This window comes from Opisthocomus hoazin, chromosome 9, assembly GCF_030867145.1.
Source record: "Opisthocomus hoazin isolate bOpiHoa1 chromosome 9, bOpiHoa1.hap1, whole genome shotgun sequence".
Taxonomy (NCBI): domain Eukaryota; kingdom Metazoa; phylum Chordata; class Aves; order Opisthocomiformes; family Opisthocomidae; genus Opisthocomus; species Opisthocomus hoazin.
In genome coordinates, this window is record NC_134422.1 from 31,594,575 (window position 1) to 31,609,001 (window position 14,427).

At 44.4% G+C, this 14,427-nt stretch overlaps 1 protein-coding gene across 3 annotated transcripts; it reads right to left on the minus strand.

Annotated features, from left to right (window-relative positions):
• Positions 1-3,036: 3,036 nt before the first annotated feature.
• Positions 3,037-10,351, minus strand: LOC104334215 (caspase-8). 3 transcript variants are annotated; one of them, XM_075429613.1, is made up of 8 exons: positions 10,026-10,351; positions 9,352-9,457; positions 8,036-8,174; positions 7,892-7,948; positions 7,482-7,549; positions 6,834-6,969; positions 5,325-5,826; positions 3,037-5,052 (listed from the first exon to the last, which is right to left on the minus strand). In XM_075429613.1, the coding sequence occupies exons 1-8, from the start codon at positions 10,331-10,333 to the stop codon at positions 4,917-4,919; spliced, it is 1,452 nt and encodes a 483-aa protein (XP_075285728.1). In that variant the 5' UTR covers positions 10,334-10,351; the 3' UTR covers positions 3,037-4,916. The 3 variants fall into 3 exon arrangements, with proteins under 3 accessions (XP_075285728.1, XP_075285727.1, XP_075285729.1); XM_075429612.1 differs by having other exon boundaries at positions 6,834-6,972; XM_075429614.1 differs by lacking the exons at positions 8,036-8,174; positions 10,026-10,351 and having other exon boundaries at positions 6,834-6,972; positions 9,352-9,425.
• Positions 10,352-14,427: the final 4,076 nt, after the last annotated feature.

The window sequence follows — 14,427 nt, forward strand, 5'->3', positions numbered from 1 at the left end:
ACTGTGTTTCTGACTAGCTTCATTAGATAACTCCAGCTATCGGATCATGCTTTGTGTTATCAGCAGAAGTAGCAAATCAACTAAATCAGAATTCCTTTGGCACACCAGGTTTCAGTTAAAATTAATCTAAAAGCACACTAATTAAATGCATGTTTCTCTTTGGGACGCTTCCATATTCCATAGCCCAGCAATATAAACTGGTTCAGTTCAAACAATACTATGAGCATGTCAGGAGGTTGGTTGGTTGGTTGGTTTTCTGTAGGATGATGTATCATCAGATATTTTACACAAGGCAACAAGAAAATGGAAGGATCTGTGTACTATTGTGTTTGTGTGTTTATCGGGTTGGTTGATGCTATGGTGCAGTGTTGTTGAAATTCTGTCATCTGTTTATACCTTTGGATGGTGACACACGTTTTGTATGTGCCTAGCTTGCGGCAACGGGGAAGATTGGTTATTCTCCCAAGTTTACTGGTTTATGCCAAAAACTAGAAAATAAACTTTTTTGAATAACATATGTGTTTCTGAGAACATACTAAAATATGCCATCATTCTAGGAACTGATCTGGCTTCTGTTGCCTTCTGTAAGAGAGGAGACAAACATGTATGACTAAGATTGCTGAGATCCTGCACAAGATCTTTTAATCCTGCACAAGCATGACTTCATTGGGCAGGAGGCAGAACTAGAAGGAATGGAGAATTGCATTTCGGAAAGGTTCTGTTACCTTGCAGGTTTGAGACAAAAACAGATGCTAGAAAGAAAAGACTTACCCATGCTTGTGAAAGCTTCAAGAGAAAGAAGGAAATCCTGGTAGTATTTACCTTTATTCAGATTGGCTTAAAACAAGCACAAATTTATAGTCTAGTTTCACTGCTTTAGATAAACTCAGTGAGCTGCACACTCAAAATACCTGTGGGCTAAGTTCAAAGTTTGCTGGAGTCAAACAGCAGCAAAGATGGAAGAATAATACCGGGTTTGGGCCTCATTTGGCTGGTACATGAGGGGATTACACACAATGTTTGCATGGTCTGGGAACTTCATGGTATTGTTTTCATCTGCTTTTTGCACTTATAGTTGGTTCATAGTAGAATGTAAATTTCATAATAAACATGTATAACACACCATTTTTCCGTATATTGGTCATCTTGTGTGGTTTGTTCCAGATGTCATCTTCTATACTACTTAAAATTAGGCCTTTCTTGCCTAAAGTTTAGTGATTGATATACTGTATGTGAGCTTAGTGAGTTGGTATCTGCACAAGTGGTAGCTGTAAGACCCGAGAAACTGATTTAAAAACTTGATCAGGCTGTGCTAGGGTGTTTAGTGTTGTGTTTAAGCAGTGGCATATGTGCAGCACAAGCTGCAGTCTGATTGCACAGTAAACGTGACGCTTAAATGTAGAACAGGACACTTACAGAGTACCTTCTTCTGCAGTTTGAAAAGCCTTTTACTTGAGAATTAAAAACTTCACGAATGAATAGGTCATCAGCGTCGGTATAGAATATTTGAATGTGAGCCTGACTTTGGGTTTTTTGTGTATGTTGGTTTTTTTTTCCTTTATATTTTACAAGAGCAGCTAATATGTTCCTCTAGCATTGTAGTGTTAGATGACACTGTTGTCTAACAACACCACTGCTGTTTTTCCATCTCAGTAGCTGATGTTATGCCAGCTCGCTATATTTGTGATAAAACGGGCGTAGAGAAACCAAGCTACTTACCCTTGAAGAGTACTCCCTTTGTGTAGGTCTCAGTGTAAGTTCTGTTGGCACAGTCGTGTCAGCCTGTGAAAACCACCTTCAGCGCAAGCCCCTGCACTCAGGTTTCCAGCTGGAAGGTTCTGATCATTTTCCCGAAAACACTCAGTTCCTTCAGTGGTACAGAATGGGAACAACACTGATTTGCAGTTAACAGGTTCTTGCTTGAATTAGTCTAACAATTACTGAAAGTGGTTTCTCTAGTAGTCTCTGTGTGTGGCATCTCAAAGAACTTGAGAACTGTTGTTACCATATGGTAAGTATCCTGTATTTATTTAGCTTTCTTATTTTTTCTGAGATAAGAAGGGCTTGCACTTTTGTCAGTCTGAAGCTCACTTTTCAGCTCAACTTTTCATATGCTGAAGTTTATAAGCTGGACATTTTGAGGAGACATTCTCTTCCTGCTGTTCTGTCACACCTATAAATGGTTCAGCAGGATCAAGCTGCAAGCTGAACACCAGCATCTGGGTTGCAATAGATGTTGACCAAGTTTCCTTCACTAGCAAGTAACTTAGACTGTTTCCTAATATTTGTTGTATTTATGCACGTAAGTACTTAACACGTTTGCATGTGTAGTTGCATGTCCTCACATTGAAGGCCCGCGTTACCAACTTACAGTCGGCTAATGATGTTACAGAATTGTGGCCCACAGGGGAGAAGCATTACAGCCACAGGCAGCTAAATGGCACCAGAGGAACATTTGATAGTGTTGTAACTGGGATTTCTGGCTACATGGTCTCTCTGCATCAAAGCTGTTCATAGTGTGTATGAAGAAAGCTGATGTCAATATACAAGTTCCTGTTGAACTCAAGAGATTTCAGCTGTCCTGAGGAGCTGGCTGCTGCTTTGTAAGAGTGTACATGCTAAGTGTGCGTAAGGGTTTGTGGAGGTGGGGGGTGGTTTTGTTTTGTTTTGTTTTGTTTTGCCCACCACTTGTTCTCTGGCACTTGAGATGTAGTAAGGGAAGAGAGTTGTAACCCCTTCGAAGCTGCAGGAAAAGAGCTAGAACTAGCCACAAAAGCTCAGGTGTTCCCGAGGAATGTGCAAGGAGAGCTTCCTGGAGAAAACTGGAAATTAATGGGACAGGAATTCTGGAAAGAAATTCTGGAGTGATTCTGCACACAAGACTTGGAACTGCCTTGAGCTCCTTTCTTGTTTTCCTTTTAGTTGGACATACTGCTAAAAGAAAGACTTTTGACAGTCTCCCAGGAGCGAGGGCCTTTAACTAGCATTTTATACAATGGAGAACTGAATACAAGCAAGGCCTGTTGTGTGGGCTGGAGTCTGCACTTAAAAATATCTGTAACTCTTGCAGTTGAGCTCTCTGTGCGTAGAAACTGTGCTATTAGCAGAAATTTTCAAGTGAATTGGAAAGACAGAAAACCTGTGTACTGGTTTTGGCTGGGATAGTTAATTTTCTTCATAGGAGTTAGTATGGTGCTATGTTTTGGAATTGTGCTGAAAATAGTGTTGATAAGATGGATTTATTGCTGAGCAGTGCTTACACAGTGTCAAGGCCTTTTCTGCTTCTAAGACTGCCCTGGCAGTGAGGAGGTTGGAGGTGCACAAGATGGGAGGAGACACAGCTGGGCCAGCTGACCCCAACTGACCAAAGGGATGTCCCATGCCATATGATGACATGGTTAGCAATAAAACTGGGGAGGGAGGAGGAGGAAGGTTGGAGGATGTTCAGAGTGACAGCATTTGTCATCCCAAGTAACTGTTACATGTGATGGAGCCCTGCTTTCCTGGGAACACCTGCCTGCCACTGGGAAGCAGTGAATGAATTCCTTTTTTTTTTGCTGTGCTTGGGCATGGCTTTTGCTTTACCTATTTAAACTGTCCATCTCTACTCACGGGTTTTCACACTTTTACCCTTCCTCCACTCTCCTCCACCCCAGTGGTGGGGAGTGAGCAACTGGCTATGTGGGGCTAAGCTGCCCACTGGGGTTAAACCACAACCTGTTTCTGTTTCATTCTGCTAGTGGCTCAGCCTCCCTCACAAGTCTTTGCTTTGGCACAGCCCTCACTGGTTTCATGATGAATCCCTAAACAAACATAACAACTAGCTTGAAAAATTACTCCTAGAATTTGGAAGCACGGATTTGCCCGTTTCTGTAACTGCTTACTGCATCTGCCAGCTGCTAAGATTCTAATCATTTTCACAGTCCATAATCTCTGTGCCGTTATCTTCGAAGACACAAACTGGTACCAAAGAGAGAAGTATTCAGCATGTGAGTCCAGGGAAGAATGCAGGATCTTAAAATAACTCCAGTGAAGATCTATCTGTTCAGTTAATTATCACCTGCACTGATACCATTACTACTGCTGAAAGCTGTAACATTCTGGTGTAACAGAGTGAACACCTCATTCAAAACAAAACAGAGAGACTAACACAGCTTCAACTTCTACTCAGAGCTTTTAAAACTCACAGTTCTGTGTCCATACTAGTCACGGGGCAATAAAAAAATGTTTTTGAGGTGCTGGGTACTTTAGTGACTTTTGCTGTGCCGAGAATTGAGACTCAAAGATTAGCAAAGTGAGTGAATGCAGGATGAATGTGAAGCTGCACCTGAGCAACTGTTTTTCACTGTTAAGACTACTCTGTGTAGAGGATAATCTGAAATGCAGGTCACAGTCCCATCCTGCTGAGGTGCTGGAGGTCAAGTGCTTGACTCTTCCTTGAGGTGTACGAAGACATTAAAAACGAATGATTTTTAAGTGGTGCAGAAAAGTAACAAAACACACTGATGTGAGCTGATTACATCCTATAAGATTTGCAGCATACTCCCCCTCCCCCCTTATTTTGCAAAAGTTTGGCATAAAATACACAGGGTTTCATAACAGTTGTCTTAAAATTTGCACTGGAAAGATACCTTACTAAAGCAACAGCAGTGGGGTACAGCTGACAGAGGAGGCCGCGTGTATTTTAGGTAGCAAGCCACAAATCAGAGACCAGCTCAGAAATGCTGTCAAGTATGAAGTGTTGTACGCATTAACACTAATTTCTTAAGGCTTTTGCTTCTCGACTGTATTTTCAATAAAAATGTTTGCTGTTGTGGTAAGAGCAGACACTGAACGTCTGTTGTGTTTTACCAAATTTGGCTGATACCAGCCGCTTTCAGGCTGCTGCAGCTCTCTGCCATGCAGTCCCTTCCCATTTAGTTGACAGGAAAGATGAGCTTTTTCCTCAATGTAAAACTGGGCTGTGGCATCTGCTTCTCTGCATTTAGCTTGCAACTCTTTCTGCTCACCTCCTGATTGACTGCTGTCAGGATGGTGAGAATATCTTCTCCTCTGCAAAAACAAAAGTACATTTTGTATTAGGGACGCTGTTAACATCAGGAAATTTACTGTGTTCTCATATATCATGCTAATGGCTCCTGTTTTAAGCAGACTTCAAAGCAGTTAGATAAACTGCTTTGAACAATCTGCATGGTGTTGCTCTGTCCTACACTACTGTTTCCACTCTGAAGGAGCACTCCCACTGCCTATCATCTACCTCTGCATCCAAATCAAAGTCCTGTCATTCAGAGGCAAACTAAAGCAACTTATGGAAATATAGTTACCGAGGACAGCTGTACTCCAAGTGCTGGCACAACGCCTGTATGTACCAGGTCCCCTGCCTTGGGCTTCTGAAGGAAACGTAATCTTGCAGGGTAGCCATGCCCAAGAGGAAGTCTGCCTCTGCAGGGATGCAGTCGAGCTGAAATCTTGCATCTGTTTCTACAGAAGAATCTTGCTCTCCAGAATCTGTTTCAATGGTCACACCTTTCTGGCAAGCATCACCTTGGCAGGCCTGAACAAAAAAGACTTTTGGTTTTCCAGCAAGCGAGTGGCAATTCTGTCCAGTGAAAGAAGTGGTCAGTTCCTGGATAGGTACTTCCTGCCCATCAACACCATATATAATGCCTTTTTTCCCATGAGACAGGATACAGCAAACAAAGCAGTCTTTGTCCTTGTGGTCTTCACGCTGGTAGGTCTTCACAGTCTTACGGATTTCCTCTGCGGTGAGGTCTCTGTATTCTGCTATTGTAAAATGAAGCTTGCTAAAGACTCTTTTCAGAGCCACTGGAAAGTAAACAGAAGGGGAATTGGAGCTGTTTCGTTATGTGAAATTTGGACTCTGCAATTGCAAATTGCATTTTTAGATCTAAATCATCTTTTTTTTTTTAAATCCTGCTACACTACTATCCAGGTAGTTACATTCCTGCTCTGAAAATAATCTAGTAGTCTAATCACTAATTGTGTCTCTAATGAGTTCCCTTAGCTCTCTTTAAAAGGCTTCCTCACAGTCTTCCTGTTTACTATTGCCTCTGTCTGAGAAGCTTGCAGAACTACTAAGAAAGCTGTCTGTCTTTCCCCCAACCACTTTACAGCTACTCCCTTCATCTCTCAAAAGGTGTTGAGCAGTGCAGTTGCTTTACCCCAGAGGAGAGGGCGTTACCCATTTGGGTAGTACCTGTGTCACAGAAAAGAGAAACCTTGCATTCCACTCCTGAATTAAGTTGGAGATTAATTCAGTCAGGGAAGGCCCATTGATGGATTTTATCTCTTGGCACGCAGTGCAAATACACCTATCTCACAGACTACAGGACCTGAAATGAATGCTGCTGCAGGACAGCATGCTAAAATCAGGGCCCCTGAATAGCAAGGTAATCAAGACCCTAAATTCCAATATCCCCCTTCTCTCTCTCTTTTTTTTTTTTTAAGTTGGATGTTAAACAATAATGCCAAATTCTGGTTCAGCAGCAAATCTGGTTCTGATTCTGCATATTTCAGAAGCAGTACGCATAAGGCTAACACAAAGCTAGCCTAGCTTGTAAGGCCCAGGCTGAGGTTGCTGCTTAAGGTTGCAGTAAACTCAGTAAAAGAAAGAAATGCTGTTGTTCTGGGTCAGCCAGTAAAAGCTTCATGACTTGACCACTGTTTGTCAGCACAGGAAACAGAGCTGACTCAGCCACTACAACAAAAGTATCCTGGAAAGGGAAGACTGAAATTCAGACCTTTAGTACAGAAAAAGAAATGAGGTTTCCATTTTTGAAGATATGCAAGTACCTCTTTAATGTTTACCGTACCTGCATCCACATCTGTCCCATTCCGATCCTTCATGTTTTTGGGTTCCAGCACTGCTTCCCTGGCTTTTGCAAAATTGTGATTATTCAGGATCAAGCACACTCCACGGGGCTGGCTAGTCATTTTGTAAGCTTCAAGCTGCTGAAAATAAAGACTACTGGTGAAACTACTGCCCTCTCCTCCAGGTGCTCCTCAGCCATTGCTAGTTGCACAGTAGGGTAAGAAGCCAGCTGGCTTTCTCTCTAGGCAGCTCTCCCCATGCAGTTTTGCTCCCAGGACCTGGCAATGCACTGCCCCACCACCTCTGGAGTCTGTGTACAGCATGCCAGCACCCTCCGACCCACATCATCCTGCCCAGCCCACACAGGGTGCTGCGTTCACCAACTCCTCCGTGCCCAGCCAGCTGCCAGCTGTGTATTTCCTGCTGTAAGATACTCGGCCTATCTTGCTACCTTTACAAATGTTTCTGAAATTTTACCACTGCGGCAGCTGCTGCCCGTGATTTAGCTTCAGAATAAAGGATGTTACAGAGTGGTGCATTTTTCTTTTTTCTAGACAGTGCTTTTAACTGTTGGGCTTTAACTGTTCACCTTATGGAGGGATGATCTCTTCTAAGACAAAACAACGATTTTTCTAAGAAACAGACTTACCTGGGAAAACTGATTCCAACTGGCAGGAGAATCAGATGCCACAGATGATGCCGGCCATCTGGCATGGGCTGAGTACAGACAAAAAAGTTTAAGTACAGAATGTAGCACTAGAGAAAGGAGAGCAGCTCTGCTCCTATTCTCCATCTCCGCTAGTACCTCCCAGGGTAAAACTGTTCTCTGAAACCACTGAATTGTGGTTGAACAGCTGTTCCTGTTAGCTATAAACCACCAGATAATCAATTAAGAGGGAGTAAAATGTATTGTGATCAATTAAGTAAGTAACTGGATACTTGATCACTATTTTTAGAGAGGCACCTGTGTAAAGAAGCAAGATGCAAGTGGTGCAGAGAGTCCAAAAGCTGAAGAAGAGCGAAAAATCTAAACATTAATTTTTTGAGAGTTTCAATTACCTTGAGGGCCTCCTGTGCTGCCCCTGTGTTCCTCTGTGATGAGCATCTCTTCTTCACCTGAAAAGCATTCATTGTCATTCCTGTATGATACCTATGTGTCACCTCAAAACACTATGGGAAAGAGGCCTTTTTGTTTTGTTTTACCAAACACGTTTAATTCATACTCTTCAATTCTCTTCAACAGGCTGATGTTAATTTCTGCACAGAGACTCTTCAGGATACTTAGGTTGTCTTCTCCCAAAATCCCCTTCTTCTCCATCTCAATGAAAACGTCGAGCATTGTCTGGGTAATCAGAAAGGTAGTTTGCTCTTAGCGCACATCCATCCTGCCATTAGGAGGGAAGCTGCAGCATGTGCACCTAAGCTTTAACGAACTGACAGCACATGCAACCCACAGAGTCAGTCCAGCTGACTGGCAGCTCAGCCGAAACTTCAGCTGAGTCAGTTAAACCTAGTTTAACAAAACCTACAAGTACTGTAAGTACAAACATCTTCTCAAAACATACTCATTTCCCTTCTGCGGCTCAAAGATCCGAGATCGAGTAAGATCTAATCCAGGAGATCTAATGGTGATCATACAGGAATGTGTAATTACATATTCATACAATTTAGTCATTTTTAATGACTGCTTTCATTCATTTGACTTCCAGTGGCTACTTTGTGCACTTAAGTGAAACACAAGAATAACTGTAGTGACCATCTTGAGCAATGGCGAAAATGAGTATAACCATGCAAGCATGGTGTAGAGATCACTATGAAGCAAAAGGGGACCCAAGGTACAGGAGCTCTTGCCAAACAGTGAGCAGCAGAGCACAGTGACCACCCCAAAAATTTACTAGAACAGCTATCACTAGATGGTCACAGTATCACCTCCAAGAAAAGAGGGAAGATGCTCAGAGTTTTCATTAGACAGAACAAAGTACCCAGCAGTCAGAACTGCAGACTGAGAGACTGCAAGAGCAGCTGGATCTTCTGCAAGGCTATTTGTAAACTCCAAGCTCTCAGGCCTTAGTCTTGGCAAGGATCTGCTCCTTAGATCCATATTTTCTGAGTTTGGAAATAAACAGAACAAAGGCATAAAGTAATAGCCACAGCGGGTGATTTTCTGTGTTTGATAATGGCTTAGAAAGCAGCCAAAAGAAAACAGCTGGGCAAAATGAGTGAATGTGCTCATCAGTCTTCCACTGACTCCCCTAGGCCCTGTATGGTGCTCGGACACAATGGCCTCTGTGCCTGGCACTGGACTGGCCCCTGCTTTCTGGGCTGTGACACTGCTGCAAACGCCACACATAACAGCAGCACAGACAAGTCACATATGCGCTGGAGAGCCTATAATCGCTTTCCAGCTGCATCCTTTTTCTTACAGTGTTTTCACCGTAAGAAGAGTGACACTCATTCCCCTCAGAGCAACCCAAATGCCTCTATGGATTATAATTAAAAAAAATTAAAGAAATGCTTACAGTCTTAGGGTTTAGCCTGCATTTTGGTAATTCCTTCCCCAAAAGAAACTTGAAAGACTTCAGCTCATCTTCAGTGATGTCCTCTGACAGCTGAAAGAGCAGGTATCTAGAAAGAGACGTGGAGGACACTGTTTCATCATGTTCCCAAGCATGTCCTGTAGCACAGTTTAACACCGTACTGCTGAACTGCCCCCTCTGCCCTCTCCCCAGGCACATATCCCCGTTCTTTTTCCTTTTTCAGCGGGAGGATGTCAGTCCCCGTACAGCCTGAAGTCAAACCACCTTCACCTGCAGTTAAAAAGGTCTGTTTTCCTAAAACCAAAACCACGCTGAAGCTTTCTGGAGTTGAGCACACAGACTCGCACCCACGCACTTATCCCACCACGCCACACCCGGGCAGGGAGCCCTTCGAGGGCCGGTAAGTGTATCAGGAAGGCGCGGATTACTTTTCTCCCCTTTCCTGGACAGAGATCCTAACTTCCGTACGGCTCGTACCTGCTTCCTCCGAGAAGGCGCTCGCGCGCTGCCACACCCCAGCCCGCCCCTCAGCGAAAGCTCACACCGACCGCGCGAGGCGCGCGAGCGCCCGGGGGAGGCTCCGCCCGGCCCGGCCCGGCCCGGCGGCGCGCGAGCTCCCGCCCCGGACCCGCCAACCCGCGCCGCGAGTCACCCACCTGTAGGCCGACACCCGCGCCCTGCCCGGGATCTGAAGCTCTCTCTCCATCTCCTCTCGGCTGGAGCCCAGCTGGGCCTCCAGGAGGTCGATCCGACCGATGCGGTAGAGCAGCTCCCTCAGGAAGGACAGGTTACCCGGTTCGATCATGCCTTTCTCCTGCAGCGTTTCGAAGAAGTCCTGCGCCTTCTGGGTGGCTTCCAGCTTCCTCATGGGGACGTGCTCCAGGCTGAGGAACTTCAAAGCCTCCAGCTCGGCCCGGCCCAGCTCCTCGCTGACCACCAGCAGCCGCTGCCTCGGCAACTCCATCGCGCCGCGGCCGCGCCAGCCCCGGGCAGGCGCAGAGGGCGCTTCCCCGCCGCGCTTCCGCCTGCCACCAGCCTGGGGCGGGCAGGAGGCGGCGGCGGGCTTCTGGAGGGCCGGCGAGGTGTCTGACTGGAACAAACCGAAAACCTCACAACTTAACAACTGACTTCTCTCGGACGCATTTTAAGCTCCCTTCGTTTACAGTTACGCAGCACTGACTATTCTTGAGTCCATTCTCGAGAAAACTGAACTTGCTAGTGCAGGTCCAAAGGCTGCCTTCTGCCCGAGCTTTTCCTGCAATCGCCTCCCTAGTTTAAAGGCACTCACAGTTCATTGCCATTTTAATACAAGCAGAAAGAAGCTCATAACGCCGCTGACTTGACGTCTTCCTTGTGAGGCTTTTGGGGCTGCCGGCAGGCAATGCAGCACGCCCAGTGCGGGTGCTCAGCCCTGTACCCCAACAGGAATGGGCCATGGAACCGGCCCTTCCCACCCTCACGATTCGCTGAAGACTCTTCCAGCAGCAGGAGCACTGCGCAATGGCATAAGGCCCTGAAACGGTGTGCCACCTCTGATGCAGCACTCCCAAGAGATGGTATTTCACAGCAACAAGAAGAGGAAGGAGGAGGGAAGAAATTTTACCAGTTGGCATTTCATCCTTCTGAAACCAAACATTAACAGTCTGGTGCTCACCTTGAGCAGGAGAGCCACCCTCAGGGCATCCATACTCTCCAAATAAAGAAACAGCACTCTCGCTCAGCACTGATTTAAAACCAGAATCCCTTCACCCCAAAACCTAGGAAAAACAGTTTGACAATATATTAAGCAGACATCTTTACATTGTTCTCATAGAATTGGCTTATCAACATTCAAAACTCTACACAAGATATTTGATTACTCTGTGTGTGGCAAGTTGGGTCAAAGGTGGAAGTAATCTGAACATGGCAAGACACTTTTTAACAGCCTGCGAGCGAACACGCCCTCAAGTCATGCTAAAACAAGCTCTTCCTCATAAACAGACTGAAGGAGGTATGGATCCTTCTCTTTGCACTGATATGCCTGGACAAATCAAGCCTAAATACAAAGTAGCTACACAAATATAAAACTAATGTAAAAGGCCTAGGCCAAGCTCAGAAGACATGCCCAGAATAATGTTGCACCTAGCTAGAAATGTATTACAGTTGGCACCCATAAAAGCCAGCCACGTTCGGGCCTGGGGAATTCCTGTGGCTGTCAGTAACAAACAGATACAGTGACAAGCAAAGGCACAACTATAGAAACGACACACAGAAATGAGTATCTGGGAATTCCCAAAAATCTCAGCTAATATTTTTTAGCGCATTGCACAGAAGTCATTGCAGATTAAACGTGCCATTCTCTGTTCATAATTTGACACATCTCTAGCTGAATAGAGGCAGACTTGAGTAATTTCAGAGAGAATGTGCCCATGTTAGTTAGGGGTCAGAATAAAAAGGGTAACCAGCAAGGGCTGAACACCCAACATCTCCCAAGAAAAATCTAGCTCTGGACTGCCTGCTGCACAGCTCAGTCTCCTAAATGGCGTGTATTTTGTTTCCACTTCTTCCTGGGCTTCAAGATTTCCTGCAGGGGTTCTTACAGACTGCAGACATAGCCAACAGTTCAACTAATCAAAACTCGTCAGTATCTGAATTTATCTCTGAGAACGAAGTGTGAACCCTTACAGAGGTGGTGGGAAAACCCATACTTAGAGCAGCGCATGCAATGTGAGAAGCTGGCAGCAATGCAAACACGGGCAGGCTACTCACACATACCACTAACCCATCCCAAGAGCAGCACATTCACAAGTCACTCCAAAACAGTTATGGTGGAGAGAATGACAAACTTCGCATGGAAGGTGGCCGTAAACAGCTCTCTGGGAAAGTGGTGTTAAACTGAACGAATAGGTAGCTTGCAAGATGCAAATAACTGGGCATGGATTCATGCCACTGAATAACCTTTCCACCTCTGCAGCTAACAGTCCTCCCCAACTATTCTAAGCATTTCCCTTTTCAAACAGCATCACTGTGACCTTGCCTGCCTTCAGCTTAAGCTTGCAAGACTTCAACTCACCAACTTTGCTTTCCTACCAATGTTCTGACTCCGCTTTCTGGTGGTAGCACTTCTGCTGGCTGAAAATAAAAACATAGAATTGAATGCCAGGATTATTTTTGCTATAGCATTTGGCCTCCAAGCCAGGAGTTGAAGAAAAGTGAGGACAGGCAAAGTAACTATAGCTGAGGGCCTTCAGAGAGGAAAGGCGATTGCCCTCACCATTCTCCCAGTTGTGCTACAGCAGAAAAAACTAGTCAGAAAATTGCAGATCCAACTTCATTCTTACCCTTCAGTTCTGTGGGAGGTCCACAAATACGTGCAAGAACGTATCAGCCACCCTGCTGCAGGCATGTGTGAGCGTACGTTACGCAGAACCATAAAACTGAAAGTGTGTTTTCCCCTTCCTCCATCACTGCATAAACCACACATAAATTTATGGTACCACTACTTCCTGCAGTCCTTCAGAGGATTTTCACAGGGTTCTCTCTCCCTTCTAGTAGGTCTTCATCAGCAGGCAATAATGTTAGCTGTGGAGGTCACCTGATTTTAACAGGTAGAACAAAATACTACACAATTTCATGACAGGGTGTGACTGACCAGCATCCCCCCCACAGTGGAGGACAGCTCAGAGGAGAAAGGCAAAACCCCAATGATTTCAGGGAAGAATATATCATAAAAAAAGCTCAATTCACCTCAACAACAGGGACACTGGAGGGTAACCTTAGTTTTAGAGGAGACAATTGCACCTGTGAATCATCAGGTTCCCCAAGACAATTAACAAAGAATAATGTCTTCCTGAGCTAGCCAGACCAGCATAGGGGGTGTGAATACATGGCTCAGCCCAACATAAAAGTATAGAAACTGGACAGCTGATAAAACATTTAAACTTTGAAAAGAACAAAGGGCTTGAGCTGGCTTCAACCCACACATTCTATCGTAACTGGGGATGCTCAATGTCATGATGGTCAGCACACAGAGACAGATAACAAGCATCATGTTTGTATTCTGATTCAATTGTATATTGCAATTTCTAAATTATGCTTGTGTTGTGATTTCAGTATGTTTCTGTATCACTCTACAAAACGTAACACCAAAAAAGTAAATTTGATATCCATTTCCTCCTCATGTGGCATATCTGAAAGAACTTGATTTGAGTGTATTGAACTCTGACACAGAGAAATATGAAAACACACAAATGCTGTAGATTCGCAACTTTACTATTGGAGCAGCTGCCACCTTCCAGCAAGTTTCTCCCAGAGGAAGCAGTTACTTCATTTAAGCTATATTTCCTTATAGTAAAACAATATTCACAAATCTAATTACTAACTTCATCTCAGGGTCCCATTTATGAAAACATTAGAACAATGTAAATAAATTGTTGCCATACTGCCTAAATAGTTAAGCCACAGAACTGTATCACTCCTGGTAACACCTTCTGGTAACTTTTGCCACAAACAGCACTCTCATTTCTATAGTGCTTGTAAAGTCTATGTATTATTTATGAAAACTGTGTGAACAGAGCTGTGATTCTAAGCATGGGCATTCTCCCTTTGACCTGGGAGGTGCAAAAGGGTAAGGGGAGAAAAGTGAAACTGCCAACACATAGTATGGAATTAGAAAAAAAAGTTTCGCTTCAAGAACACAAGCAGGATTGAATAAAGAAGCCCTGCTTTACAGCTAGACATAGATTTCCAAAAAATACAAACTAAAAAAAGCATAAGTTAAAGTGTCTCAAATCCATCCTTTACCTTGTTATAAACTCAGAAGGAATGTAGCTGTTAGAATCCCACACCGCTCCCACACACCACCTACATGCTGCTGAGGATGCAAGGTAAGAACAGCCTCACTGGTATCAGCTGCCATTATTACGAAAGTCCTAAACTTAAACTTACTCTTTGCTACTATCTCTCCAGCTGCTAATGAAGGGATATCAATATGCTACCCTTTGGGGTGGCTGCCATAGAATACTTCAACGAGAACAAAATAACGTCTTCTGCTGAAGTAAAATTGTTCGTCATGCTGAC